The 26,868-nt window shown below is 48.6% G+C and overlaps 1 protein-coding gene across 11 annotated transcripts in view; it reads right to left on the bottom strand.

Annotated features, from left to right (window-relative positions):
* The window catches only part of SPEG (striated muscle enriched protein kinase), an 80,838-nt gene that overhangs the window by 46,700 nt on the left and 7,270 nt on the right, over positions 1–26,868 (bottom strand). For 4 of the 11 annotated variants that reach the window (XM_072617889.1, XM_072617880.1, XM_072617882.1 and 1 more), the window contains exons 2-6: positions 22,095–22,184; positions 21,646–21,997; positions 17,606–18,924; positions 16,492–16,635; positions 16,140–16,322 (exon numbers count right to left, since the gene is read on the bottom strand). In XM_072617889.1, coding sequence (XP_072473990.1) covers positions 16,140–16,322; positions 16,492–16,635; positions 17,606–18,924; positions 21,646–21,997; positions 22,095–22,184 — 2,088 coding nt within the window. Of the gene's footprint in view, positions 1–128; positions 950–16,139; positions 16,323–16,491; positions 16,636–17,605; positions 18,925–21,645; positions 21,998–22,094; positions 22,185–22,751; positions 22,838–23,803; positions 23,847–25,077; positions 25,178–26,868 lie in introns of those variants that run through there. The other 7 variants (XM_072617883.1, XM_072617886.1, XM_072617884.1 and 4 more) reach the window with 7 other exon arrangements.

Here is a 26,868-nt window from a genome sequence, read left to right as displayed (position 1 = left end):
AAATACAGACAGGAATCAGTCGCTACCAGCCCTCTCTAGCCCCTCCTCTTCACCTCCCTCCCCATCCCCCCCCAAGTCCCTCCTGGCCCTGCCTTCTAGTCACCAGGCCCTGCTGCACCCCAACTCACCCAGGGAGCACATAGACTCCTGCCTGTGTCCTGCAGCCTCTAGCCTCAGCTTTTGCCCCCTCGTGCCTGGTCCAGAGTGGTCTGCAAGGAGACGAGCTGGCCACCCCTGTCCCTGATCCCCTGGGAGGAGAGAGCCCAACCCAGTCTAGCCTAGCCTGGGCCCCACTGAGATTCTGTACAGAGAGCCAGCTCTGTGGGGGGAAGGGGGATGGGAGGGGGGGGCCAGGGCAGTGTCTGGGCTGTAAGAAGGCAGCTGGCTGGGGAAGGTGACGGCAGCAGTGGTGGTGCCTGCTGAAACCATATGCAGCCAGAGCCCTGGAGAGAGGAGAAAGGGGGAGGGGAGGGGAGGGACTGCCGGATTTAGCCACCCCTCTCATTCCCCAGCAGCTGCGTCTGTTCTTTCTCTCCTTGCGGGCTCAGGACCCTGACACATTACAGGCAACTCCCCTTGAGGAAGAGTGGCCCTGGCTCCTTGGGAGGAAAGGACTTAGGATGGGGCCTTCCTCCCACCACACTCTCCACGTCCAGCACCCATCTCTTCAGGTGTGTGTCTAAATCTGACACTGGCCTCCCCCACAAAGGTTAGAGCATACAACAGATAACACCAAACACTTCGCTAGCCCAAGCCGTAGTTTGGCAAACCACCACACCACACTGAGTCACCTTTCACTGCCACAAAATGACGGAAAAACCCCAACGATTTGAGAGTCCAACAGCCTGCCTTCAAAATCTAGTCTTGCTACTTAGAACCTATGGAAGCTGAAACAAGTCACTTAAGTCCTGGGTCTCAGTGTCTTCATCTGCAAAAGAAATAGACCAGACTAGACCAGTCACTTTCAGCTCTAAATCTTATGATTTTATGTTCTAGGACCACACACTCTTTCCCCTCAAAAACCCATTCTCTTGTCCCACCCACCTCCAAAATTCAGAGAATAAATTATAAAACCTACAAGACAGGAAGCTCAAACCAAGCCTTTATATAAACCTAATCTTCCCCTAAAGTCCCTTGGTTTATCTAGTATACAAGACTGATGATGGCCCTAGACCCCTAGATGGAAAGGCAGAAGTGACAAGGGAGGCAATATTGGGTTTTGTAACTAGCTCTCTTACCTAAACTTCCTATCTTCTCATATTATGCACAAAATGGGGACCTGAACTTGAAGGTCCAAGGATGAGTCTTTTTCTCCCTTCACCAGACCACGGCCCATTTGGCCAGCTATGCTGGGCCTGCATCCAGATCCCTCACGGCCCTCTGCCAGATGCACCTGTTGGCAGCTTGTCCCCACCCAACCCATCCCAGCCAGGACCTGGAGATAGCAGCCATCGGAAGGACTCGTTCCTTGGACCTTATTCTAGGTACAAAAAGAAAGAGGGGAGAACTTTGTGGTTTCATTTCTCAACGATCCCCCAGAGTTACATGTACTGAATGGCCTGTGGATTTTGCCAGCTACAATGGCAGTGACGTAGAAGTAGAGAAGCCAGAGATGGTAACAGCAGCCTGATACATTGGCTATGGAGTTAGAGGAACATGTCTGGGGGAAGGGAGCAAACGTTTATTAAGTGCCTACCATGTATCAGTTACTATGGGCAGTTAGGTAATGCCACAGTGCACAGAGAGTCAGGCCTGGAGTCAGGAAGACTCATCCTCCTGAGTTCAAATCCAGCCTCAGGCACTTACTAGCTGTGTGACCCTGGGCAAGTCACTTAACACTTTTTGCCTCAGTTTCCTCATCTGTAAAATGAGCTGGAGAAGGAAAGAGCAAAACAACTCCAGTATCCTTGCCAAGAAAACCCCAAATGGGGTCATAAAGAGTTGGGCACAATGGAACCACAACGTCTCCTTGCGGGCTCAGGACCCTGACACATTACAGGCAACTCCCCTTGAGGAAGAGTGGCCCTGGCTCCTTGGGAGGAAAGGACTTAGGATGGGGCCTTCCTCCCACCACACTCTCCACGTCCAGCACCCATCTCTTCAGGTGTGTGTCTAAATCTGACACTGGCCTCCCCCACAAAGGTTAGAGCATACAACAGATAACACCAAACACTTCGCTAGCCCAAGCCGTAGTCTGGCAAACTTTATGGATGCTTTATGGATATTATCTTATTTGGTCTTCACAACAACCCTTGGAGGTAGGTGCTATTATCATCACCATTTTACAGCTGAAGAAACTGAGGTAGCCAGCAGTGAAGTGACTTACCCAGGGTCACCCAGCTAGTAAGAGTCTGAGGCTGGATTTGAATTCAGATCTTTCTGACACCCAAGTCCCACACTGTATCCACTGCACCACCTAGCTGCCTCAATAGGGCATTGGCAACAACATAAGTTGGAGTCAGAAAATCTGGATAATAAGCATTGTTCTGTTGCTTATTTGTGACCTCAGGCAAGTCACTCATGTCTTGGCCTCAGTTTCCTGATCTGTAAAATGATGCAGGTGACCCAGATGAGTTCTAAAGTTGCTTTCAAATTTAGACATTATGATCCTGTGAAGAGGATTCCAAAGATCCCTATCCTCCGCGTCTGTATTCCTCAAGACTAGGGTACAGGAAGGTGGACAACAGAGGAGAACAGTAGAAACACAGGAAAAGGAACCAGGAGCCAAGAAGTGGCTCGACAACCAACCCTAAACTCAGAACTCTGGGGGAGAACAGAGTAGGGCTTAGGTCTCCCTGGAAGGAACTTCAGAGAGCATCTAAACCAGGGGTGGGGAACCTGTGGCCTTGAGTCCATATGTGGCCCTCTAGGTCGTCAAGTGCAGCCCTTTAGGATCTAGAGGGCCACATATGGCCTCAAGGATGCAAGTTTTCCCACCCCTGGGCTAATCCAACCCCCTATTTTACAGATGAGGAAACTGAGGCCTAGGCAAGTGTAGCTACTTGCACAAGGTCAAACCAGTAGTAAGTAGTTGAAGAGCTTAGTCCAAATCCCACCTCCCACCTCCCACCTCCCAGGTCTTCTGAATATAGAACCTGCTCTCTATTCCCCTGCACCAGCTGCTCCCTAAAAAAGAAGGCATGGGCTCCCTTAGGGAGATGCCCCCATTCCTAACACCCATCGCCACTGTGGAACATGGAACAAGGAGCCGGCCACTCCTGCCCAAGCATCTCTGCTCAAGGGAGACTTGGAGGATTGCCCAAGTACGGGAGCATTCTCAGCACCCCCTGGCGGGTATTTGGGACACTACATCCCAGAATCATTCTGCTCCCCGGCTTCCTGATCCCCACTCCCAAGAGACATTCTAATCAAGTGACTCAGGCAGCTTTGGCCTCTCCCCTTCCTCCTCCTTTCCAGCCCCACCCACCCACCCATCTCGTGGCTTCCAAGCACTTGCCAGGTTAGCCTCCTCCTGAGTTCTGAGGGCTAAACAAGGCACTGTTCTCTACGCCTGGAATGTCACCCCCACCCCTCATCTTCACCTGTTGAAATCCTACCCATCCTTTCAAGGCCCAGCTCAAATTCTACCTCCTCCAAGAAGCCTTCCTGATCCCTCTCATTTACAACTGATTTTTCCCTAACTCAGCCCTGGCATAGCACTTTGTACTTCCATGTTATTACAGTATGCTGACTAACCAATCCCTACTACTCTCATTAGCGGGGTACAGTGGGATACAGAGCTCTAGATCTGGAGTCAAAGTCAATCCTGAGAATAAATCTTACCTCCACTACTTGATCCCATTTGACTTTGGTCAAATAGTTTCTCTATGACTCAGTTTCCTTATCCATAAAATGAAGCAGTTAGACAAACTGTCCTCTAGGGTCTCCTCTAGTTTCAAATACATGGTCCCTAGAAATACTGCCTTCTCTGTTTATGCATCATTTCCCTTCTACTAGATCATATTCTAACTACCTTGGGAGCAGCTTGGGAGTGTTTTGCACTGAGTCAAAACTTAATAGATAATGAAGGAAGGAAGGAAGGAAGGAAGGAAGGAAGGAAGGAAGGAAGGAAGGAAGGAAGGAAGGAAGGAAGGAAAAGTATACTCCCAACCACTACCATCAGGAAGCAGCCTTTATGACAAATGCTTAGATCTGACCTAAAATGGGTCACTGTCAACCCATCAAATGGGTCACTCCACTATCAACCAGCTTCTATACTTCAGTTTTTCACCATCTTGCAGATAGACCTTACGACCCAGAGCTCATTTTACAGATGAGGAAACCTGATCACAAAGCTGAACAGCTTGCTCAAGGTCAGACCAATGGTAAGTAGCTAAGTCTAGAACCTTTGCCCCCCTTCTCCAACTCCAAAGCCAGTATATTGTCTGGTCTACCACACTGTCCCATCCAACCCATCTTTCACTCTTTCAAGTGGAAAGGAGAGAGAGAGAGCAATTGAGACTCCCCTTGTCTTCTCTGAGGAAGGTCCTATCCTTTTCCCTGTACTCCATCTCTTTCCCATCAGACCCATTAGGAGGGAAATGCAAAGGCCACTGTAGATGCTAATGGTTGGTTCAACAAAGAACTCCTGTGAGATTCATTTCCATCTCAGAAAAAAAAAAGTCTGCATGACCATCTGTCTGCTACTATCTTCCCACTTCACCCAGAAAAGTCATCTTAGCTCATTCCCTGACACAAGACAGTAGCCAGATCTTCTCTCCTCTGATAACTGTGTCACCAAGGAGATGGCTAAAGTCCCAACAAAGATGACATTGGAACCTGGCCCCCCACACACACACACAAGCTTTCTCTGTAGCACTTGTTAAAGGAATCTTCACTGACTTTGTTACCAAAATTGTCTTCTAGACCTGTTGCTCTGATTACACCAAACCCTGTTCAAACCCCCACTCTCCCACTCCCTACACAAAGCACAGCCAGTTTGCTGGTGTCTATACAATGGCTGAGAAGTGAGGGAAAGAAAGGAGACAGCAAGGGAGATTGAGGGTTAATCTACATAAGAGCAGCCCCAAACTCCACCCCACCCAGGCATACCCCTCAGGTTGCCCTTTTAAGGTATCTTTCCTACTGCAAGACTTTCTGTAATGTCCATTTACCCCTGTATAAAAATGCTTCAGATCCGCTTTAATTAACTCCCTAAGGTTGTCCCTAGTCCTATAAATCCTTAGGGATAGTGCTGTCTGGCAGCCTTACATAATGCCCCTTGGAGGCAGCTAGATGGCACAGTGGAGTCAGGAAGACCTGAGTTCAAATTTGACCTCAGACACTTACTAGCTGTGTGACCCTGGGCAAGTCACTTAACCTTGTTTGCCTCAATTCCTCATCTGTGTGTGTGTTTGTCCATTGCTGAAGAAGATAATGCCATCAGAGAAATGGTGACATGACTTGAGCATGACTTTGTTTTGAGTGAGGGAGGGCTGTGCAGGTCACCAGTCTCACTTCTCCTCCAGAGCCATCTGAATCCAGTGACCATCATATTCATCAGGATGACTGGAGATGACCCAGGATGAGGCAATTGGGGTTAAGTGACTTGCCCAAGGTCACACAGCTAGTCAGTGTCATGTCTGAGGTGAGATTTGAACTCAGATCCTCCTCACTCCTGCATTGATGCTCTATCCATTGCACCACCCAGCTGCCCCTCCTCATCTGTAAAATGAGTTGGAGAAGGAAATAGCAAACCATTCCAGTATCTATGCTAAGAAAACCCCATACAGAGTCACGAAGAGTCAAACACGAATGAACAACAATAAACCTCCCCCTCACAACCAAAATCCGTAGCCATGGATTTAGAAAAGTTGCCCCAAACCATCGCCTACTACAGTCACGTCTAGAGCCTGCTTCTGTTTCAGTCATCTCCTTTGTTTGTCTTGGGCAAATGCGCCAAACATTCCTTTCATCTAATTCCCTTGGCTATACCTTGAAATTTTCCAGGCTGTGATGTACTTAGAATGTCCTCTAGGTCCCCTGATCTCTCCCTCCGACTCCCCACATATACACACATGCATACACATGTACACATGCACACACACATGAGTACACACATGTGTATACATGCATACATATACATACATGCCCTCTCTTTCCTATCACCTACATAGATTCTTAAATCTCACCTCTTGCACAGTGCCCTTCCAGACTGAAAAGATTTACTCCAACTATAAAAGATCTTAACCTAGGACTGATCAGCCTTTCCAAACCGACCCCATGAAGGAATATTCCCTTTATTTGATTCTTTTCATATATTTAGAACTAGAAGGAGAATTCAAGATCATCTAGATGAACCTTCTCATTTCATAAATAAGGACCCAAGGGAAATTAGGTGATAACACAGGCAGGAAGAGTTTGGTCCTGGGCTCTTGTTCTACACTCTTTCCACTCTCTCATACTGTTTCCTTCTATTTATTTGAAAACAGGAGAAATATGTATAATGATCCACTTTTTTTCCTTGTTTATTATTTGGTTTTCTTGATATTCCTAATACATCATTGTTGTTGTTCAGTTATGTCCGACTCTTCCTTATCCCACTTGGAGTTTTCTTGGCAGAGATATTGGAGTGGTTTTCCATTTTCTTCTCCAGCTCATTTTATGGACGAGGAAACTGAGGCAAACAGAGTTAAGTGACTTTCCCAAGGTCACACAACTAGCAAGTGTCTGAGGCTAGATTTGAACGCAAGAAGATGAGGCTCTTTTCACTAGAACCATGGAGTTACAGCTGGCAGAGACCTTAGAGGCCACTGAATCCAACCTCCTCATTGTGTGAGCAAGAGAACAGAGGCTGAGGGAGATTAAGTAGCTTGTCCAGGGTCACACAGTGGGTACAAAAGATCTGGTTTCAGATCTTCCGGACTCAGAGTGCAGCCCTCCACTCACTGAGCCACCAGGCTGTCCCCTCTATGTCAGTGTGCTCAGACCAAGAGTTCACAAAGGGCAGAGAACTCAGTTTTTCAAGGGTCCGGCCCAGGAGACATCTAGGAAAATATCTAATAAAGTCACCCTTGGGTATGAAGGTAACTGAGGCAACGGTGTCCTCCATAGGCTTGTTCCTAAAACCTGCTGGGATGAAACCTGCCAGAGACTGCAGGTAAGAACTGGGGTAAGTGTATTGTTCAGTCATTTCTGTTGTGTCTGACTCTTCGTGACCCCATTTGGGGTTTTCTTGACAAAAATACTAATGGTTTGTTATTTCCTTCTCCAGCACATTTTACAGATGAGGAAACTGAGGCAAACAGGATTAAGTGACTTGCCCAGGGTCATACAGCCAGGAAGTATCAGAGGCCACATTTGAACTCAGGAGGATGAGTCCTCCTGACTCCAGGCCCAGCTCTCTGTACCCTATGGCACCACCTAGTGCCCCATTCTAGGTGGGACAAGAGACTGTAACAAGACGCATAGATAGAGACGATAGATAACTAGGGAAACTGACCAAAGAATCTCAGCATTGGAAAAAACTCTACACAGAACCTGAATCATCCTCTCCCTCTCTACCAGACCTGACAAACAAAGGAAAACCCACTGCTTCCCCAGACAGCCCATTCCAATTTTGCATAATTCTAATTTTTCAGTTTTTCTTAACATTGACCTAAAAATCAGCCTCTCTTAAAATTCCATTCCGCACTGCTAGTATAGTTGGAGGCCTCACAACTCTTCCACGTGACAATTTTTTCAAATATATCAAGATAGCCATCACACATCCTTAAGAGTTTTCATTCCACTAAGAGCTCAAAGCCCTTCTCAGTGTGGTGATAATAGTTTCTACTCCTCTGGTAGGTTGAGAAATCCCCAGTCCTACTTTGATGGCCATTTTGTTCTCTCCCATCAAGAAGAAGCATTGGATAGAGTACTTGCCCTGGAGTCAGAAAGATACGAGTTCAAATTCAGTTTCAGAATGTGTGACCCTAGACAACTCATTTCACTGGTGTCTGCCTTGGTTTCCTCAGCTGTAAAATGGCACTAATCAGAGCACCTACCTCTGACGCTTGTTGTGAGAACCAAATAAGATAACATTTGTAAAGCTCTTAGCCCGACACACAGTAGGTACTTAAAAAATATTTCTTTCTTTTCTTCTTTCCATCAGTGAGTTTCCAGATCCCTTTTCCAGCTTCTCAGAGAGCTCAATGGCTATCACACTGGGATCTTTGGGGATGGCTCTCCATTCCATTGACCAAATAAAATAGACTGTATTTTAGTATATTTAGTATATTTAGTAGAAAGAGTCCTGGGAGGGAAGACTTGAGTTTTACTCCAGGCTTCAGCAATAGGATTCTAAGTAATAACTCATACTTATGACATTCAAGGCACTTTCCCCCCAATAACCTCATGAACTGGATAGGGCAAGTATTATGATCCCCATTTTACAGATGAGAAAACTAAAGAGCAGTGACTAAGTGATTTGTTCAGAACCACAGGGATATTAAATGATGGACTTGAACCCACACCGCTGCACCAGGTTAACTCCTCTACAAGCAAGTCACTGAATCACTGACTCGTGTAACTGTGGAGCCATCAGTAGTCATCTAATCTGACCAGGGGTGGGGAAACTGTGGCCTCAAGGACACATGTGGCCTTCTAGGTCTTTGGGGGAGGCCTTTTAACTGAGTCCAAGTTTTACGGAACAGATCCTTTTATTAAGAGGATTTGTTCTGTGAAGTTTGGATTCAGTCAAAGGGCCATACTTGAGGACCTAGGCCCTCTAGGGCCTATTGTATTATGATACATTATATATTACATACATATATTATAATATAATATATATAATATAATGACATATAATATAATAATATATAACATAATAAGGAATTTGTTCTGTGAAGTTTGGAGTCAAAGGAACATACTTAAGAACCCTGAGAACCACATGACCCTCACATTTTACAAATGAGGAAACTGAGGTACAGTGAGGCACTGTGATTTGCCTAAAGTTCGTGGTAGAAACAAGAGAGGACCCAGGTCTTCTAAATTCCAGTTCATTGCTTTTTCTGGTATATTCTGATGCCACCTTGAAACTCAGCTCAGTTTTCCCAACTATATAATTGGTATGATAGTTCTTACTCTGCCTGCCTTCCATAGTGGACAGTACTTTGAAGAACATAAAACATAAGTTGCTGTTATGGGGAAATCAGTGATACCTGCTTAACCAAAGCACATTGAGCCCTTTTATGGAGGAATATGACTAAGAAACATGAGAGAGCCAGGTCCACTAACCCTCACAGGGCCAGCTACACTCCATTTATTTGTTCCCACACATATCTCTCACCTCTCCCCATTGCATCAGGCTCACCACTGACCCTGGCTCCAATCTCTTTGGGTAAACACCCTGTAGGGAGTGGGGAAGCTGTCCTTGGCTGCCATAGCACAGAGAAAGAGGGAGGAAAAGAGGGAGAGTGGAAGCAAGCTGGCTCCCTCTAGGCCTTTTCCCATAAGAATCCAGGCTCTTTACAAATTCTATTTTCCCATGTACCTACTACATCCTTTTAAGAGCTCGCTGCACCAAACCCCAGCCCCTAGCCTGGGTCAGTCTCCCCATCCACCCATACTGCCCACTCTTTCCATTTACTGGCTCATTCTGTACTCCCTGAGCTCCAGGAGGCTGGCCACACTCCAGGCCATTTGGCCCAAACAGAGCCTTATAGGGTAAAGAAGGCTGCTTCCTCGAAGGCCGCCAGACCAGAGCTGGACAGGAGCCTGACGCAGAAGCCCCTTCTCCTGTGCCTCCACAGGACCACAGAACCATAGCCTATCTGGGCAATGACATCCTCTGGAGCAACCCCTTCATTTTACAGAGAGGCCCAGAGAAATGAAATGGCTTGCCCAAGTCCATTAGTAATCAAGAAGGGACTAGAACTCATGTCTCCAGATTCCCAGTCCTGCGCACCTCCCAGTCACCCCAGAGATGTTATTCTCTTAGCATCACAAAAAGTTGTAGAGAGATAGCTAGCTCTATTATTTACTGTGTGACCTTACAAATTATTCCTGGGCCTCGGTTTCTTACGCTACAAGATGAGGGTCTGGGGAAGACTTTTATGACGTGAATGCAGAGGGGCAACAAACAGATTCAAAAACTGAAAAACCAAAACCCCAACGTGTAGACTACAGCTATGTAGTTACCAATAACAACAGCAAACACACAGCCAGGCTATCGACTCAGGAGGTGTCCAAAAGGATCAGGGGAACAAAAAAGGAAAATGCAAATGCTACTGTTAGAAGCATGCATGTCTTTGGGGAAGGGGTTAACAATCAGTAAATAACAGATGTCTACAGACACTGGCACAATTCTTTATAAGCTCAGAGGAGAGTTAGGTTTGTACCATGGCTTTGTTAGTCTTTCGTATTTTCTTTTCTTACAATTTTGCTATTTTTATTTGAACGTACATAATTTTCGAAAGAAGTTAAAAATAAAAGAATTGGACTAGAAATTGGGGGTCCTTAACCTTTTTAGGGTCACAGTCTCAGGATAATGTTTAAAAACATAAAATCCTACACATAGGATTACAAAGAAAACTAATTATATTTCAATATACTTATCAGTTTGTTGGGTTTTGTTTTTTTTTTTAATTCATGGACCCTAGGTTAAGAACCAATCAGCTAGATCAGGTGTGGGGAAGCTTCAGCCTTGGGTGTGCCCTTTTGACTGAGTCCAAGTTTTACAGAACAAATCCTTTTATTAAGGGACTTCATTCTGGGAAGTTTGGATTCAGTCAAAGGGCCTCACTTAAGGACCTAGGGGGCCCCATGTGGCCTCAGGGCCACAGTTCCTCAACCCTGAGTTAGATAGAATGACTTAAAGGTCTCTTTCAGCTCTAAATTCTAAATTCTACTAATGATTAGTATCATTAATAGGACTAAGTCTCCCAAGAAAGCTCTTCTGATTTGCTTGCATGGACAAGGCAGGGCTCTCAAGAGAGGCAGGTGAGACAAATGGCACAGACTTATTGGCCAGACTGGATGCAAGGTAAGAGCTACAAAGACTTTGCACTGGAAGAGACCTGGGGGGCCATAGACCTTGTAGGAGAGTGTGGGCTGGAATTCCCAGAGAAAATCCAGAATATGCAAGGACAGTGGCTAGATGAGGGCTTCTGGAGACATGCAGTGCTCCCTAACTACATTCAACACCATCCCTCATTCCAATCTTTGATGATTCTCAGCTTCTTAGTGCACACACAGGTGTGTTTGAGCCAGAAGTAGCACCTCAGACCATAGGGACCTCACTAGAATCTTGGTGAACTAGGATCAGGTAAAAACCAACTCCATAGAGATGTAGAAGCTCATAGGAATTTCCTATGAGGAAATGTACTAGTCAGGAAAGAAGGGTATATGACTGGCTGCTGACTCCTGGATCATTCTAGCCCAAGTTTTTCAGCCCCCTCTAAGGGTAGAAGTACCCCTAGGTGACAGCTTAATTAGGGTGATCTGTTATCAAGGTGCAACTGATCTTCCCTTCTCTGAAAGGAGTATTTCCCCAAATAACTGTTGATCATGACAACAAGAACAAAATTCCCAGATCTGATTATAACAAAATGGCCCTGAGTGGGAAGGGGGTAGAAACAGCCAGGTCCCAGAGCCCCCTCTATGAGGATCTCCTTACTCTTTAGTATGTCCAAACCCCAGTATAGAAAGTAGTGCCAAAAAAAAAAAAAAAGGCCCAAGGTTTTATTAAGCCATTAGGGGAAAGTGTTACAGAGCATGGAGGATGGTCACTTAACAAAACTGTTGAGTTGCTCTGTCATTTAATTTTTTCTGACCCTGGGGGTTTTCACTCCTCTTCTAGACCTAGGGCCAGAAGGAAGGCAGGGAGCCGAAAGACTAGGATAGAGCCAGGAAGGCAGCCCAAACTGATGTCTCAGCACCTCCCCAGCCTTAGAGGCAACTTGTACCTCTATTCCCAACATCACCTGGCCCTGCCCAGGGCTTGGCATGTAGGTAGGAAGCTCAAGTGAGAATCTGTCAATGAGTTGTGGACTGCAAAGAACTGCCTCATTTGAGAGATCACTGGAGGGGAAGGGGAGGCATCAGACCACTCTTTGTGAATACTCCCTGCCTCCCTAATAGGCCCACAATCCAGCCACTGGCAATTTGGTTTTTGTATCCCCAGCACTGAGGGCCATGCCTTTCATATAGTAGGTACTTAATAAAGACTGGCTCAATTCAAATTAATTAAATGGTCCGAATCTAGCTTAAAAGCTTTCTTTCCTACTTCCAGTGGACCCAATAGACACCTCCCAGAAGCAGGAACCAGTGCATGGGGAAAAGACAGAATCGAAGTTGGATGGGAAGGAATTTCAATTTTTCACAAAAGTTTCTTCCCTTCTCAGTCTATTTCCTTCTAAGCCTGTAAAATTTCTTTGTCCTGTGCACATCTGGAAAACAGAAGCAACATATATAACCTATATCAAATTGCTTATTGTCTTAGGGATAAGGGAGAAAAGGAAGAAGAAAAACTGGAACTCAAAATTTTATTTTAAAAAAAGATTAAAATTGACTTTTAAAAAAATGATTTTAAAAACAGCAGCAGATTTAGGAAGAGGAATAAGCTGCCCAGAGATGACAACATTGCTGGAGTTCAAAGAGGAATGTGAGTTACACACAAGTCCATACAGCGAGCCCAGAAAAACCTAGGTTTGAGCCCACAAATTACTAGCTACATGCGCCTTAAGTAACTCTCTGAGCCTGCTTCCTCATCTACAAAGTGGGAATTATACCTGATCCAAAAATACTTTACAGTTTCTAAAGGGGTACAAATATACACGGAATTATAATTATTTTTAATTGACAAATTGTTGGGATTTCAAAAAGAAATCCACCATATGGGAGATAGCTACGTAGGCTTGAGTTCCTCTGCCTTCAGCTCAGAAAATCCTGGGGTGAGAGGGGGGCCCACAACTAACCAAAGACATGAAGAACTGTAAGAGAAGGCAAAAGACTCAGAGAGAGCTGGGACTCTGCGGTAATAATAAGCAGGGACTGAATAGGGAGCTTCGAATCCTGGAGAGATTTGTCTTCACATGGCAGATCAAGACCACACACTCTTTATTCTCACCAGGACACAATTAGTGGTTGGTTTGAGATGAAACAGAAGCAGGGAGGGTAACTAGAAAACAGGAAGTGCTTCTGACACTGAGTAGATGGCCACCCTGGGGGTCACCTCTCCCACAAGGCTTATCAAATAGAAAAGGGCAGCTCACGCATACAGTCTCTCCTGCTTGAAAGGCTCTCACCTACTCGTCCCTAGTCATCCAGATCCTATGAAATCTTCTCCATAACTCCAGCCTTCGTTGTCCTATGCTACTCTAGAATAGTCTGTCTCCCCAACCAGACTGTTAGCTCCTTGGAGGCAGGGAGGATTATGGAAGGCCTTTCAGATCACTACACAGGGCCCACTGAATTCGATACTTGCTTAGTAGAATTGCTTGGGCCATGCAATTAGGACAGGCCTTGTACTTTCACCTCACTAGAAAGAAACTGGGCTATGCCCAAAAGAGGTTGGGCTGAGGCCAAGTAAGGATTTTTCATAAAAATAGAAAACAAGGTGACCTCCACTTAGTACTACTACACTTTGGCTCTGAGCTCTTTCAGCCATCCCATCCCTAGGGCTCTGGGCTAGGTGGGGAGCCTGATGCTAGGCTGGGCCCCCTATGGCAAAGGTAAATTTTTGGGTACTTGTCTAGAGGCAGGGGGAGAGAAGAAATGACCTTAGAAGGGAGTGACTAGCTTAAGATAGTTTTTTGATTAGAGGTAGAGATGAGAGAAACCCTTCTTCCCCAATTCTATCCCACCCCCAAGAACCAAACTGATCTTCCTCTTCGTTTAGAAAGCCTTCTCCCCAGGTTCAGGCCTAGGTAGGATTAAGAAAACATGTTATTAGTGCTTAATTGTGTCCTAGTCTACGTGACCCCATGGAGTGGTCTGTCATTTCCTTTCCCAGTGTGTTAAGGAACGTTAAAGGACTCCCTGAACTTGTCTTTGTGAATTGCCATATCTTCCAGAAACACTGGACCCAGTGTCTCCAATTTACAGAGGAGCAACAGAGACAAATGGGGGTTAAGTGACTTGCCTAGGGTCACACAGCTAGTAAGTGTCTGAGGCTGAATTTGAGCTCAGATCTTCCTGACTCTATCCCTGGCCCTCTATCTAGCCTGGCACCTAGCTGCTTCAAACAAGGTCTGGCTGACTCCTTGTCAGAAATGCCACAGGAATTATTCCAACCCCAGCATAGGTCAGACTAGATGACCTTAATTCTAAGACTCCACAATTCAAACTAGAGTTCACTCAGTACAATTCTGCAGTAGTTTTGCAACTATGGGAAAGTTCTTAAGCCTCTCCTAGCCTCAGTTTCCTAATAATAACGCAGACATTACTAAAGTACTTGAAGGTTTATAAGCATCATCTGTGCCTACCTCACAAGGATTTTGGAGAAATTCACTCTTAAAGCCTGTAAGTTACCATGACAGGAACGTCCAATGGGGCTATTCACCCAAGGCTGCCTAGGTAGTACGATTTGAAGGGTATCCTGTTAATTCTCTAAAGAATCTCCATTAAAATATGTTTTTTAGGATTGTACATGTTTAACCTACATCAAATTGCTTACCATCTCAGGAAGGGAAGCGGGGAGGGAGAGAGGGAAAGAATTTGGAACTCAAAATTTTTTTAAATGAATGCTAAAAATTGTTTTTACATATAATTGGGAAAAAATAAAATATTGTTTTAAAAAAAATCTCCATTAGTAATGGCAATTACTGGGACTTCCTCCTACCTGTGTGACCTTGAACAAAATACTACAACTTCTGGGGCTCTTGAGGAAACTGAGGCCAGAAGGGACATTAGCTTGCTAAGGTCATACAGGTAATGAGTAGTAGCACAACCTGGAAGAAAAAATAGACCTTAGAGACAATCTAGAAAAATCTCTTTCCACAGATGAGGGAACTTCAAACTCATATCAGGGAAGGGATTTAGGATTAAGTCAGGACCAAAGGGATAAATTTTCAGGGACCTTCTAGACCTGGGGTGGGAACCTGAAGGCTCCCCACCTCCATAAAAATCTAGACAAATCTGTTCACCATTCAGATGAGGAAATGGGGAGCCAGAGAAGTGAAGCTGTTTGCCCAGGGTTACATGGGTAGTACATCTCTTAGGATCATAGGCTAATGGGTCTAAACCTTGAAGCAAGCTAGCCCAATCCTCTCCTTTTCAGATGAGAAAACTGAAGCCAAGGGAGTGACTTGCTCAATGTCACACAAGTAAGAAACAAAGCCTAGAAAGAGAAAAAAGTTTATCTCCCTCACCTAGGCAAAGAGAGCTAGCTGAAGGGATCTGAGGACCTCACAGGACTAGAGAGGAACGACAATATCAAAGGCTGGTACAAGGGATTCAGGCCTATAAATAAAAACTCACAGAGAAGATTCTTCAAGCTCCGCTGGTATACCATGTCCCTTCTCACATTTCTTTACAAAACCAAAAACTCCAGCAAATTCTTAGTACGAATGACCTCATCTGATCTATTCCTTCTTTGAGACAAGAGAATTCTAAATAAGTGAACCCTAGGGACCTAGTGATACTAAAATTGGGGAAAGCAGGGTTCAGGAAAGGGAGGTACAAGGACATACATAGAGTTTATAGTCTCATATCCATTCTGGAGATTCAGTTATAGGATCATAGATTTAGAGTTGGAAGGAGCCATAGAAACCAACCTCATCTTTTTACAGATGCAGTAAGAAACAGGTACACGAAGGTTAAGTGATTTGCGCTAGTAAGTGGCCAAAGCCATATCTGATCCTAAGTCTTCCTGGTTCCAAGGAAAGGGCTCAATCTATAACACAAAGTTGCCTCTCATAGATTTAGAACCAGTAGGGACGTCAGGGGACATCTAGTCCAGCTCCTTCACTTTGTGAATAAAACAGGTCTAAAGAGCTTAAGTGATTTGTCCAAAATCACACAGGGAATAGAGAAAGAATTTGAACTCAGGTCCTGTCCATTCAAATGTAGCATTCTTCTCACTGCATCACAGTGGAGTGGAGACATTTCACTCATCAAGAATTCCTGACTGAGGAAGAGAGTAGTTCCATTTTCTCCACACCTCCTCACCCCTACCCCCCAAAAAACACCAAAGACCCCCTCCCTTGCTAGATTCTTACCAGGTTCAACAGAAAGTGAGGCATTGCAGGTGGCCTGGCCCAACTCATTGGTGACGGTGATGGTGTAGTGACCAGCATCAGCTAGCTGGGCTTCCTGCAGTAACAGGGTGTGCCGCTCACCTTCAGCCCGGATGAGGACCCGCTCACTGTTCTGGAGGGTTGTGCCATCTTTTTGCCAAGACACTGCAAGAAAAGCATCAGGGACAGGTCATTCTGGGACTCGGAGCCCCTCTTTGCTGCTCCAGGGGTCTCCAGAGGGAGCAGAACAAAGGAAAACATCCATCCCCAAGAGTCCTTAGCTTCCTCCTCTCCTCCCTACTCACGAATTCCAAGCCCCCATCCCAGGGCTCACCTTGGGCAGGGGGGTTGGCTGTGACAATACATTTGAGCATTGTGTCAAACCCTGGAGCCACCACCACACTCTGCAATGGCATCTCGAAGACAGGAGCTTCCAAGGGTTCCTCTCCAGCTGAGACATAGGAGTCATCCGAGGACTCTGGGGACCCAGAAGCATTCACAGAATCAACAAAGAGGTACAAAGCATAGACTGTCTCTGCTACACTGTACTGTACAGGAAGTAGAGAGTGATACAAGGTATCACCTACAGTCCCTGCCTTCAAGAAGTTTACAGCCTAGGGAGAAAAGACATGAACATGAAAAATTAAAAATCAACACAAGAGTTCAACAAGAGAACAATGTAAGAGACCACCAAATAAAAGACTTAAGTAGCCAGTGCTACTTGGGAAAATTTCATAAAGAAAAAGGAAATTCAGAAAAGCCCTGAAGGAAGTAGAAGCAATCAGAGGGGCAAAGACCTTTCAGACTGAGAGAATGACATGTCTCCCCAACAGCCTTGTATATTATTGGTGCTCTTGGTAACTGCTAAGGGGTTTCATCTAACTACGATCTTCTCTTTTTCTTTCTCCTAGACTCCGGGCCCCAGGCTCTAAACAGTGGCACCCCAGCAAACCCGGAACCATAGCCAGTGGCCTCAGAGCATTTCCTCAAACACAACTTAGTAGAAAGAAAGAAAGATGAAGGGGCAATCTGAATGGTCTGCCCCTTGTCTTTTGCTCACTTCTCATCTCCAACCCATGCCCACCAGAAAATCACTTCTAGCTGGGGGAGACTGAGAGAGGTAGGGATGGTGTATGGAAAAAAATATATATTCTACCATGTCTAAAGAATGAGGAGAGAGCACTGGCGTACGAGCCCTGCTCTTTCTTGGCCTTACTAGCTCTGTGTCAGTAGCTAGCAGTGGCATGAAACCCCACAAAACAATCCACTGGGAGGAGTCCATTTTCCCAGCCAAAAGACTCCAAAATGACTCTGCTTGGCCTTCCCTGACAAATTGCCCTCTTTGAAAAATTCAAAAAGTGAAAAGGACTCCCTCAAAAAAGAATTCACCTCTGGAAATTCTCCTCAAGTCTCCCATGCTCCCTGACCTTCCCCTTGTGGAACCGTACCAAGGTCAGGTGAGGTAGGCCGTGTCCGATGATGATGATGATGATGACCTTTGCCCTTGCTACGGGGCACTCGCCGATCCCAGGCCCCCCAAGGTCCATCCTCCTCTGGTCCTCTTTGTAGTCTCTTCTCTGCCTCAGGCCCAGGCTGGTTCTTTTCCAGGTTTGGGGGGATGGCAGCCCCCTCTGGCTCAGGCACAGCCCAGGGTAAGAAGCGTACAGCTTGCATGGGGGGATCCCGCTTCCGGCCTAGATGTGCTTTTGTCCTGGACTCTGGGGGTTCAGGGCTCCTGGATTCCTGAATTGCCCTCCCCCGAGTAAGCGGGAACTGTTCTCTCCGACGAACTTCTTGCTGGTGGCCTTCGCCAAGCTCTGTTCTGCCTGCCAGCCCTCGGCCTCTGGCCACACTGGACCCTTTTCCTGCTGCCTCCTCTCCAACTTTTCCCGTGCTGCTCAGGGCCAGTTGCTGGATGGTGGAAGTGCTCTCTGGTGGGGGAGTCTTTGGGGTAGAGGGGCTAGAGAACAAGGGAGGCTCCGCAGGGTCCCGGGGAGATGGAGCCCTCTGCAACGTGGACCGCAGGGACTCATGAGATCGAACTAACTCCTCCCTGGAGGCGGAGCGGCGGATGCGCCCCAGCTCCTGGGCAAAGCGGAGCTCAAGGTCAGAGGCCGGACTGGGGCTGCGCTGCCGGACCCGCTCGTCCAGCGATGCCGCCTTCTGCCGAAATGCCCAGCGCCTCTCTGCCACCGTACCTAGCTCACCTCGTGATCCATCCCGTAACTCTTCCCTTGAGGTCCCTGGTGTGTCCCACTGCCCGCCCTCGGCCTTTGGCTGATCCAGGGATCGAGCCTTCCGCAAGGGAACCCATGCCCTCAGAGGAACCGGGGAATCACTCTTCTCCAGGCTTCGTCGACGCTCCTCAAAGAACTGCAGCTTGTCTAAGATCCGGGAGCCAGCTCGCACCAAGCGTGGAGAGCAGCGCACCCCAGAAAGGCGGCCTGAAGCCTCACTCAGAGGTGTCTGGGAGCGAGACTCCAGGGTGCCCGCCAGCGAGGGCCCGGATGACTTGGGTTTCTTCCCCCTCTTCTCTTCCAACTCTTCCAGTGGCCCTGGCTCCTGAGACTTCCTATGGGGCAAGGTGGGGGTAGAAGGGGGCTGGGTGCCAGGCCCAGGAGGAGGTCGTTTCCCCACCCTTGGGGAGGGCGGCGGGAGCAGAGCTGATTTGGAAGGAGGTGGTTGGGCAGGCCGCCTCGGAGCTTCAATGGCAGTTTGGGGCTGAGGGTCAGGGTCCTCTCTTCGAAACCCACCCTGCGGCACACTGCTGCAAACCAAGTCAGAAAGAGTGAGCTGGCGTTAGGAATGGGGCTTCCACATACAGATTCTGGAAAAGCTGCAGAGGGCAGGAGCCTAAAGGGAAGGAAGATGGGACATCCTAGGGTTGGGACCCCATTGATTGCTGTGTGCAGGCTGCAGCCAGAGCTGGGACTTGGGTTGAGGCAGGGTCCTTGGGAGACAGAGGCTGGCTTTGAGTATTAGGGACCATGCTGGAGAAAAAAAGGTATAAACTCCAGACACGAAAATCATTTGGTCCCAGTAATCCTGGACAGCCTTCTCTCCCCAGCCACCAAAGCTGGCAAGCAGCAGAGACAGAACTGAACAAGAGGTAAAGAAAAGAATGAGGCTGAGAATCTGAAGGATGAAGTGAAGGAGAGAAAGGAGAGAAGGAGGCTGAGCTTAGTGAAAGACCTGAAGAGAATGGAACCTTTTCAGATCTGCCACCAGGCACTCCCATTTTCAACCATGATATTCACTGCAGCTCCTAAGAGGAGTGGTATCTCCTTGCATTTGCCTCACTAACCCCAGTCACAATCTTTTCAGAGAAATGGATCAGTAATCACTCAACTCTTGGGGGCAGTGCACACAGCTGGTATGGGTGCTCCCAGGGCCCCTCCCCAACATCACAATCACTAGCACTATGGACTTTGGAAGTTGCATTTGTCTTCTTGGGCCCCTCAGCATCTCAAGATCCAACCATAGGTAGCAATTCTCTGCCAATATGGGGTTACTCCTGCATGGACCTTCTAGGGAAATACAATTTACATTTAGTCTCTCAGAGTCCCCTGCCCACATATTCAAGAATCCCCCAAATGGAGAAAGGTAAAAAAATTATCAGATTAAAAGAATTTGAGGGAATGACTATGAAGAAACCAGTCAAGACCTCTAGCCAACAGGATCTCGATGGCCCAAGGTCTTTGATTTCCAACTCTTGCTCCTCAAGCCTCCTTTGGATCTGAAGTTACCCACATCAGCCCTCCCATGTCTTTTGAAAACACTACCTAATCTCTAGGGTAAGGAAAAATGGGATCATCTGAAGAGGCAACATAGTAGGCATGCTTCTCAAAAGAAGACCAGAGCATCTTGAGGGGCATCCTTCCTAGGTCATATCATCCCCAATCCAGGGCCATTCCAGTAGTAGAAACCTTAAGACATATGGCAGCCTGACCCCTGTGTGCTAGTGCCAAACCTCTGATGGAGGGGTGAGTACAATGATGGAGTCATGGGGGAGGGATACAAGGTGCCTTGAGGAAGACAAGACTAGAAATAATCACAAGGAATACAGAACATTCTGGGACGAGGATGAGGGAGGGCTGGCTTGTCTCAGAGAAGGATATATTTATGAGGGAGGGAATCCTATTGGGCTATCCCAGGAAATGGAAGGTGGCATGGAGAGGCAAGGGGCCAGAGTTGAGAAGGCCCTTTTACTGGCAACTCCGCTCCCAGGCTGGTCTCTGTGCCATAGACATCACTAAGGAAATGGGTGCCTGGGAGGTTGCCATGGCAACTCCAGGCTCCGGCTGGGGCCTTATTGGAGGAGGAGGCCACAGGAGCCGGCATGTCCAAGCAGAAGGGCCACCTAGCTAATGCTATGAGGACAAGTCTCCCCTAGATCAAAAGGGTCCTCCCACCACCTCATCCCTATCCCACCGACCACCTTACCCTCCTACCCTTTCCCTTGCCATCAGCAACCACTCTCCTCCCTCATCCTTCCAACCCACCCCTAGATCCAAACAAAACCCTTCTGTATCACTAGTTGCCCCCCACCCATCCCCTAAAATGCTACCCCCCCATCCCAGCACCAGCCACTCCCACCACCTTCCGCAGTACCCCCATTGTGCAACTCTGTGCTCCTTTCCCAGAATAGCTTCCCATAGCAGGCTATCCCACCCAGACCCCACCCTGTCCTTTCCTTCAAGAACAGCCCCATGCCAATGCTTCTTCACCCCCCAGCCTGTGCCATCCCCCAAAAGGAGGGAGAACCTTCTTCTCACCTCACCTTCCTGACCCTGCCTCTTCTCCTCTCCCACACCCCACCCAGACTTCCCCTTGCCCCCCATCCCCTGCTTCCTGCCCTGCCCTCTCCCTTTGCCCCTCCTGCCCTCCCTCCTGCCCCTTCTGTCTGCCCTACCACCTTGCTCTCTTCTCTTTCCCAGCAGCTCTCTTCCCTTTCTCTCTCCCACTCTCCTGGGAACTGCAGTGCTGAGAGGTTCTGTTTCTCACAGAAAAGGGCCAAATGGGAAGAGGCATATGAAGGGAAAATGGAAAAAAAGCAGCATCTGCTAAGACAGCAGGAGCGGAGGGGGCCAAGGGGGGGGAGGGAGAGGGGAGGAGACACTGGGAATGATGTGGGAGCTCGAATGGGGGAGGGGGCATGGGAATCCTGAGGGCCATGGAGATGAGGGGGAGGGAGAGAGGAGAGGATAGGGGCAGAATGATGAGTCCAGGACAGGTGGGAGCACAAGGGATCTGAAGAATGAGACCAGCAGGAAGACATGGTGTGGTATGATGTGGTGTGGTGTGGTGGGAAGGGGCAAAAATTGTGTAGAAGTGGGGTGGATGGGGGGGATGTAGGGCAATGGAAGGGAAATGGGTCAGTCACAGAGAAATGGAGCAGTGAGGGAGAAAATGGGCCAGTGACTGGGGGCAGTGCAGGGGAGTGTGGAGAAATGGAGATGCAGCAGGGCCGACCGAGGCCATTACTTACACGTGGATGGAGAGGGCTCGTCCTCTGTACAGGCTGAATGCGCTGCCGTACAGGTCACTGGCCACCGAAAGGCTATCCTCTGACCCCCAGCTTGTGCCCACCAGATTAGCACGAGATGCCCGCACCAGCGGCTCTACCCCCAGGTGCCGCGGCCCGGCCCCGGCCCCGGCTGCTTGTGCTTGCCTTGGGCTGCCTGGGAGCCGGCGGGCACTACCGCCACCACCGCTGCCGCCCGCCTCCTGCTCCAACACCGTCTGCCCGCTGCCCCACCAGCTCGCCTGCTCCTCGGAAGTACCCGTCACGGAGGTCGGAGGGGTGTCAAGGGAGGAGCCCACCAGGGTATCTGAACCCCCTAGGAAGAGGAAAAGTCATGAGCTCAGAGCCGCAAGGATACCACCCTGTCTTCCAGGAAGCCCTCCTCCTGCCCCAGGCCTTGAAGGAAGACAGACCTGTGGGAGTGCTGAAGGCTCCATCATCTTGTGGTTCCAGGCGCTGGGTCCCTTGAGCATCACTGATATCATCTTCCCCGGTCTCCGAGTCTAGGGGAGAAGGGACTTTCATGGACAAAAACCCACAGCCACCACCTCCTCAGTCTTTCCTGGAAAGTTTCTCTTTTCCTGACCCTGACCCCAGCATGATTCCATTGCATCATCAACCAGGCCTTCCTATTCTCCCCACTCCTCGCCTGCTCCTCTTATTCATTTCTATTCTTAAAGTTCCCATCACCCCTCTGGGCTCCTAGCTCCTCCTCACCCCTACCACCCACACCACCTCCATGGAGTCCCTTTGACAGCACAGGATTTGCTCCCAACTACCTAAAGGAACCCAGGGGTGATTCCCACTGCACCCCAGCCAGCTGTTCTCCAGGTTCCTCTCTATAACACCAACACAGTCCCAGGTTTTAAGGAACTCAGATTCAAGAGTAGAAGGGAATGTCAAAATGGCAGTCACTGTCACACCTTACTCTCAGGGAAAGCCACCAACTTACGGGGCCAGCCCCATCCTCCACCCCAGAACAGCACATGGTGTTGGGGCCAGGCCCTGAGGCCAGGAACCCTCAGGAGGGACCGAGGAGCAGAAGGGAAGGGCAGGGATCCGTTTCCTACCGTAGCTTTGCTTTCTGCAGGAGCGGAAAACTTCGCTTCCATAGGAGCAGCAGGAGAGAGACATCGACAGACTGTTATCAGAGCGTCTGTGGGGCAGGGCATGATGGGGCAGATGGGATAGAGGGGGAAATTGGGCTTCCCAGTTCCCAGAGATGTTCTGCAGGGACTGAGTGGGGGCACCTGGGAGCAGAGTCCCACACTGCTCACAACTAGTTTCTCCTCTCCTTGGACTTATCTAAAGGTTCCTATTATTCATAGAATAGTAAGGTCCAGGTATGTAAGGTTTGTTTGGTTTTTTTCTCCCCACCAACCCCTTCCTCCTCAATTATTCTCTGTCCTTGGACTATACACATACAGACATACCCCAATGCTCATACTTGCACACTGGAACAACTAGTTGCACACACACACACACACACACACACACACACTTTTCGCCACACCAAACACATTGTGTAGGTGAGCACATCCAAGTCACTGATCTGGGACCCTTCAAATCCATGAAAACATCATTATCCTATACTGGAACTTACTCTCTCTCTCTCTGTGTCTCATGCACACACACACACATCCTTCCCCCCAAAAGTCCAATGGTTAGACTGAAAGTCAGAACTCCTGGGTTTTGTTCCAAGTTCCCCCAAATCCTGTTGAATTCTGAGCCCATTCTCCCCTCTTTGCCTCAGTTTCTCCATCTTTGCAATGGGAAAATAAATCCCATTTAGAGTTTACCAAAGGGAGGATGTCTAACTTTCCACATCTACAACCATGAGTGGGACAAGGAGCCAAACAGAAGTCCCAGAGATGAGGAAGGAAGGCCTAGGCCCTTTCTTTGGACTTGACTCTAGTCTTCCCTGATTCCTGTCCCTCTGTTGGCTGTATACATTCAAGTTGAAGGGCTATGCCAAATCCCAAGAGGTTACTAAAAGCAATAAGGCATCATCACGGCTCTGACCCCTTATTCAGGAGTTTGAGGAGCATCTAGCCAAGTAAGCTTAGGGAGGGAGCCATTGGGAAGAGGGGTAGAAAGAAGGGACAGCCACAGTCCCACGCACCATGGGTGAATCGACCAAAGGCCCGCCGAGAGTGGCCAGTTTTCTGAAAAAGAAAAATCAAATTGATTTGTTATGGGAATTCACCTCAATTTAACAACATTCCAAATCCCAAAGACCTGTGGCATGGAGTGGGGAACACAGGGAGGCAAGGGCAATATATAATACTAAGACAGAACATTTTGGGGAGGGAATTCTTTGTTGGAACCCAATGACCAATCTTTTCCCAGAGGGATCCCTACACCTACAACAACCCTGCTACTAAGCATCTGACCCTCCCTGATCTCAGAACACCAAGCCTGCATACATGTTTATGCCAGTCAAGATAAAATGGTGGTCAATGTCACACTTTACTAGGGGAGAGGAGGAAAGGCACTCAGTGTCCAGGCTTTGGACATCCTAAGAACTTTAGGCCCAGGAACATGGAGAACCTCAACATAAAGTGGTAAGACATGGGAAAAGAGGGAGACCTTAGAGGACCCTGAGGTCTAGAGATATGGGAGAGCATGGAGCACATGAAGAAGGTATTGAGGAAAAGAAGGGAGGATTGAGGAAAGCAAAGCAAAGGGAGAGAGAAGAGCATGGTGAGTGGAAGGCTCTACATAAGAAGAGGTATAGGACCATGGGGAAATATAGGGTCACAGAGGTGGAGGAAAGGGCCTAGACCCTGGAATATATAGGAAGGTACCAATGGAGGGGACATATGGGTCAGGGACATGGGTGGGGACATCAGACATTGTAGGTAACAAGGTATGGGAGTCTGAGAAAGAGAGTGTGGGAGAAGATGCAGGGTCACCAGGGACATGGAGATGGAGTGGCTTCTGGGCATTTCTTAGCTAGGGAGAGCAAAGTCAGCATTTAGCAATCCAGTAAAACAGGAGATCACCAAGGTGGATGGAAGGGAGATAGGCAGAATGGAGGTATGGGGCGTCAGTGAAAAGGATCAGACCAAGCAGGAGAAGAGAGAGAGGCAAGGCTGATGACAGTTCCGGACATAAAGGCACAGGGTGCTACACATACCCTGGGGTAAGGAGACGTGGTCCCGCGGAAGGGGTGGGGGATGGGCCTAGCTAGCGCAGCTCGGAGAGGGGGGGCATCCTGCAGGCAGTGCCAGGGACGGGGCAGGAGGGGTGCCTGGGCGAGGCCGCAGCGCGCAGGGAAGGGCCCAGGCCGATGCCCACCTAGCCCTCCCTGGGGCCCCCGCCTCCGCCCCGCCCTCTCGGAGCCCCGGCCCTCGGCCCCCCCACCCACCCACGCGCGGCAGGGAGAGCCCTTACCTGGAACCGCTTTTTCACCCACAGCTTCTTCATGGCAGGGGGGGAGGGCCGGGCCGGGCGGCCGGAGCCAGGAGGGGACTAGGCGGGGGCGGGGCGGAGTCGGAGGAGGAGGAGCCGGGGGCGACCGCGGGAGCCGAGCACGAACGGGAGCCGCCTCTGCAGCCAGTCTGGGAGCCCCCAGAGCCTCCCGGGACGGGAATCGCGAGCGGAATCCGGAGCGGAATCCGGAGCGGAGAGCGCGGCAGGTGCGGGTGCGGCACCCGGAGCCTGCTCCTGCTCCTCCCCCTGCCCCTGGGACCTCAGCCCCTGCCCCCCATCTCACCTGCCTCTCCTCTCTTCCCAGGGCGCCCCCCCCCAGCAGCCGCCACACACCTCTGCGCACCCCGCCTCCCAGACCTAGGGGAAAGGCTTACTTGCTCCCTTGGAGCAGATGGGGAAACTGAGGCACAGGAAAGGAAAGGCATTGGCTCAGAGTCACCAGGATATAGCCCATGAGGCTCCATGTGGCCTGAACCTCTTCCCCTAGTTCCAAGCCTAGGCACAGCTAAGAGCAGCTAGGGCCCGCAGCTCACCTAGCTTTTATACCCTGCAGTGCAAGCGAGCCATACAAAAGCCCCCTCCTGCTTGTCCCTGGGGCTAAGCGGCAAGGAACTGGGTCAAACATGGAATACAGTCCTTGCACTCCCTACCTCCTAGGATGTTTGTGAGGAAAGCGCTTTGTAAACCCCAAAATGCTGCAGTAATGTGGATTATCAATTTTCTTATCACCTTCACTCAAGCCAGCCTGGGGCAGTGCGTGTGGCCTCTGCACCTCTGGGTCATAGTACAGCATCCTAGAATGCCCCAGTAGAAAAAGTAGTTAGGTCCATCATATCTAGAAGCCTCAGATCTGTCCTCCGTACCTAGATGTAGCCTGGGCTAAGGCTTCAGGGGCCAAGCAGTGAGGCAGAGAACAAAAGGTAGCCCAGGAACTCCCAGAGACCTTTGAGAGAATAGCAGAGGAAATGCAAGAGCTTACATCAATGTCTCTTGCAAGCACAGTCATCTCATGCCATACAGCCTCCTAGAGCACATCCACTGCCTTCTTACCCAGATACTGCACACACACACACACACACACACACACACACACACACACACACACACATACACACACACACACACCCCACTGAACTAAAATCACCATACATATACAGGCCACAGTACATAAATTGGTTGTGCAAAATAACAATACAATACTCCACATACATCACATACTTCACAGAGCACAACACACACACACATACACTGTAGCACAGTAGCTATAAAAATAAGTGTGACTTATACTGTAGTGAGACCAATTTCACAAGCTACCCTTGGAAACTGGTCTCATCATTTTCTACATGCATGCGCATGCGCCTACATTTTTCACAGACATTCAGAGGTTGATGTTGCCCAGAAATGTGAACTAGAACATGGGTTCATAGGATCATAGACTTAGAGAGAAAAAGGACTTTTGAGGCCACCTAATCCAACTCCCTTATTTACCAGATGAGGAAACTGAGGCTTAGAGAGGTTGAATGACTTGCCTAGTGTCACACACAGCTAATAAAACTACTAGTGAGTGGCAGAATGAGAATTTGAACTTGGGTTCTCTGGTTTCAAACCTAGTGCATATTCCACTATCTATACCCTAGATCCAAAGTGCCCATACCAGTACCTGTCAAAGGCACATGGAAGCAAAGTACACACCCACCTAGACACACACACACCCCCTCCCACAGACAGGGGAGTGGAGTGGGGAGAGAGGTA

Source organism: Notamacropus eugenii, chromosome 6 (genome assembly GCF_028372415.1).
Source record: "Notamacropus eugenii isolate mMacEug1 chromosome 6, mMacEug1.pri_v2, whole genome shotgun sequence".
NCBI lineage: Eukaryota > Metazoa > Chordata > Mammalia > Diprotodontia > Macropodidae > Notamacropus > Notamacropus eugenii.
This window is presented reverse-complemented; position numbering and strand designations above follow the sequence as displayed.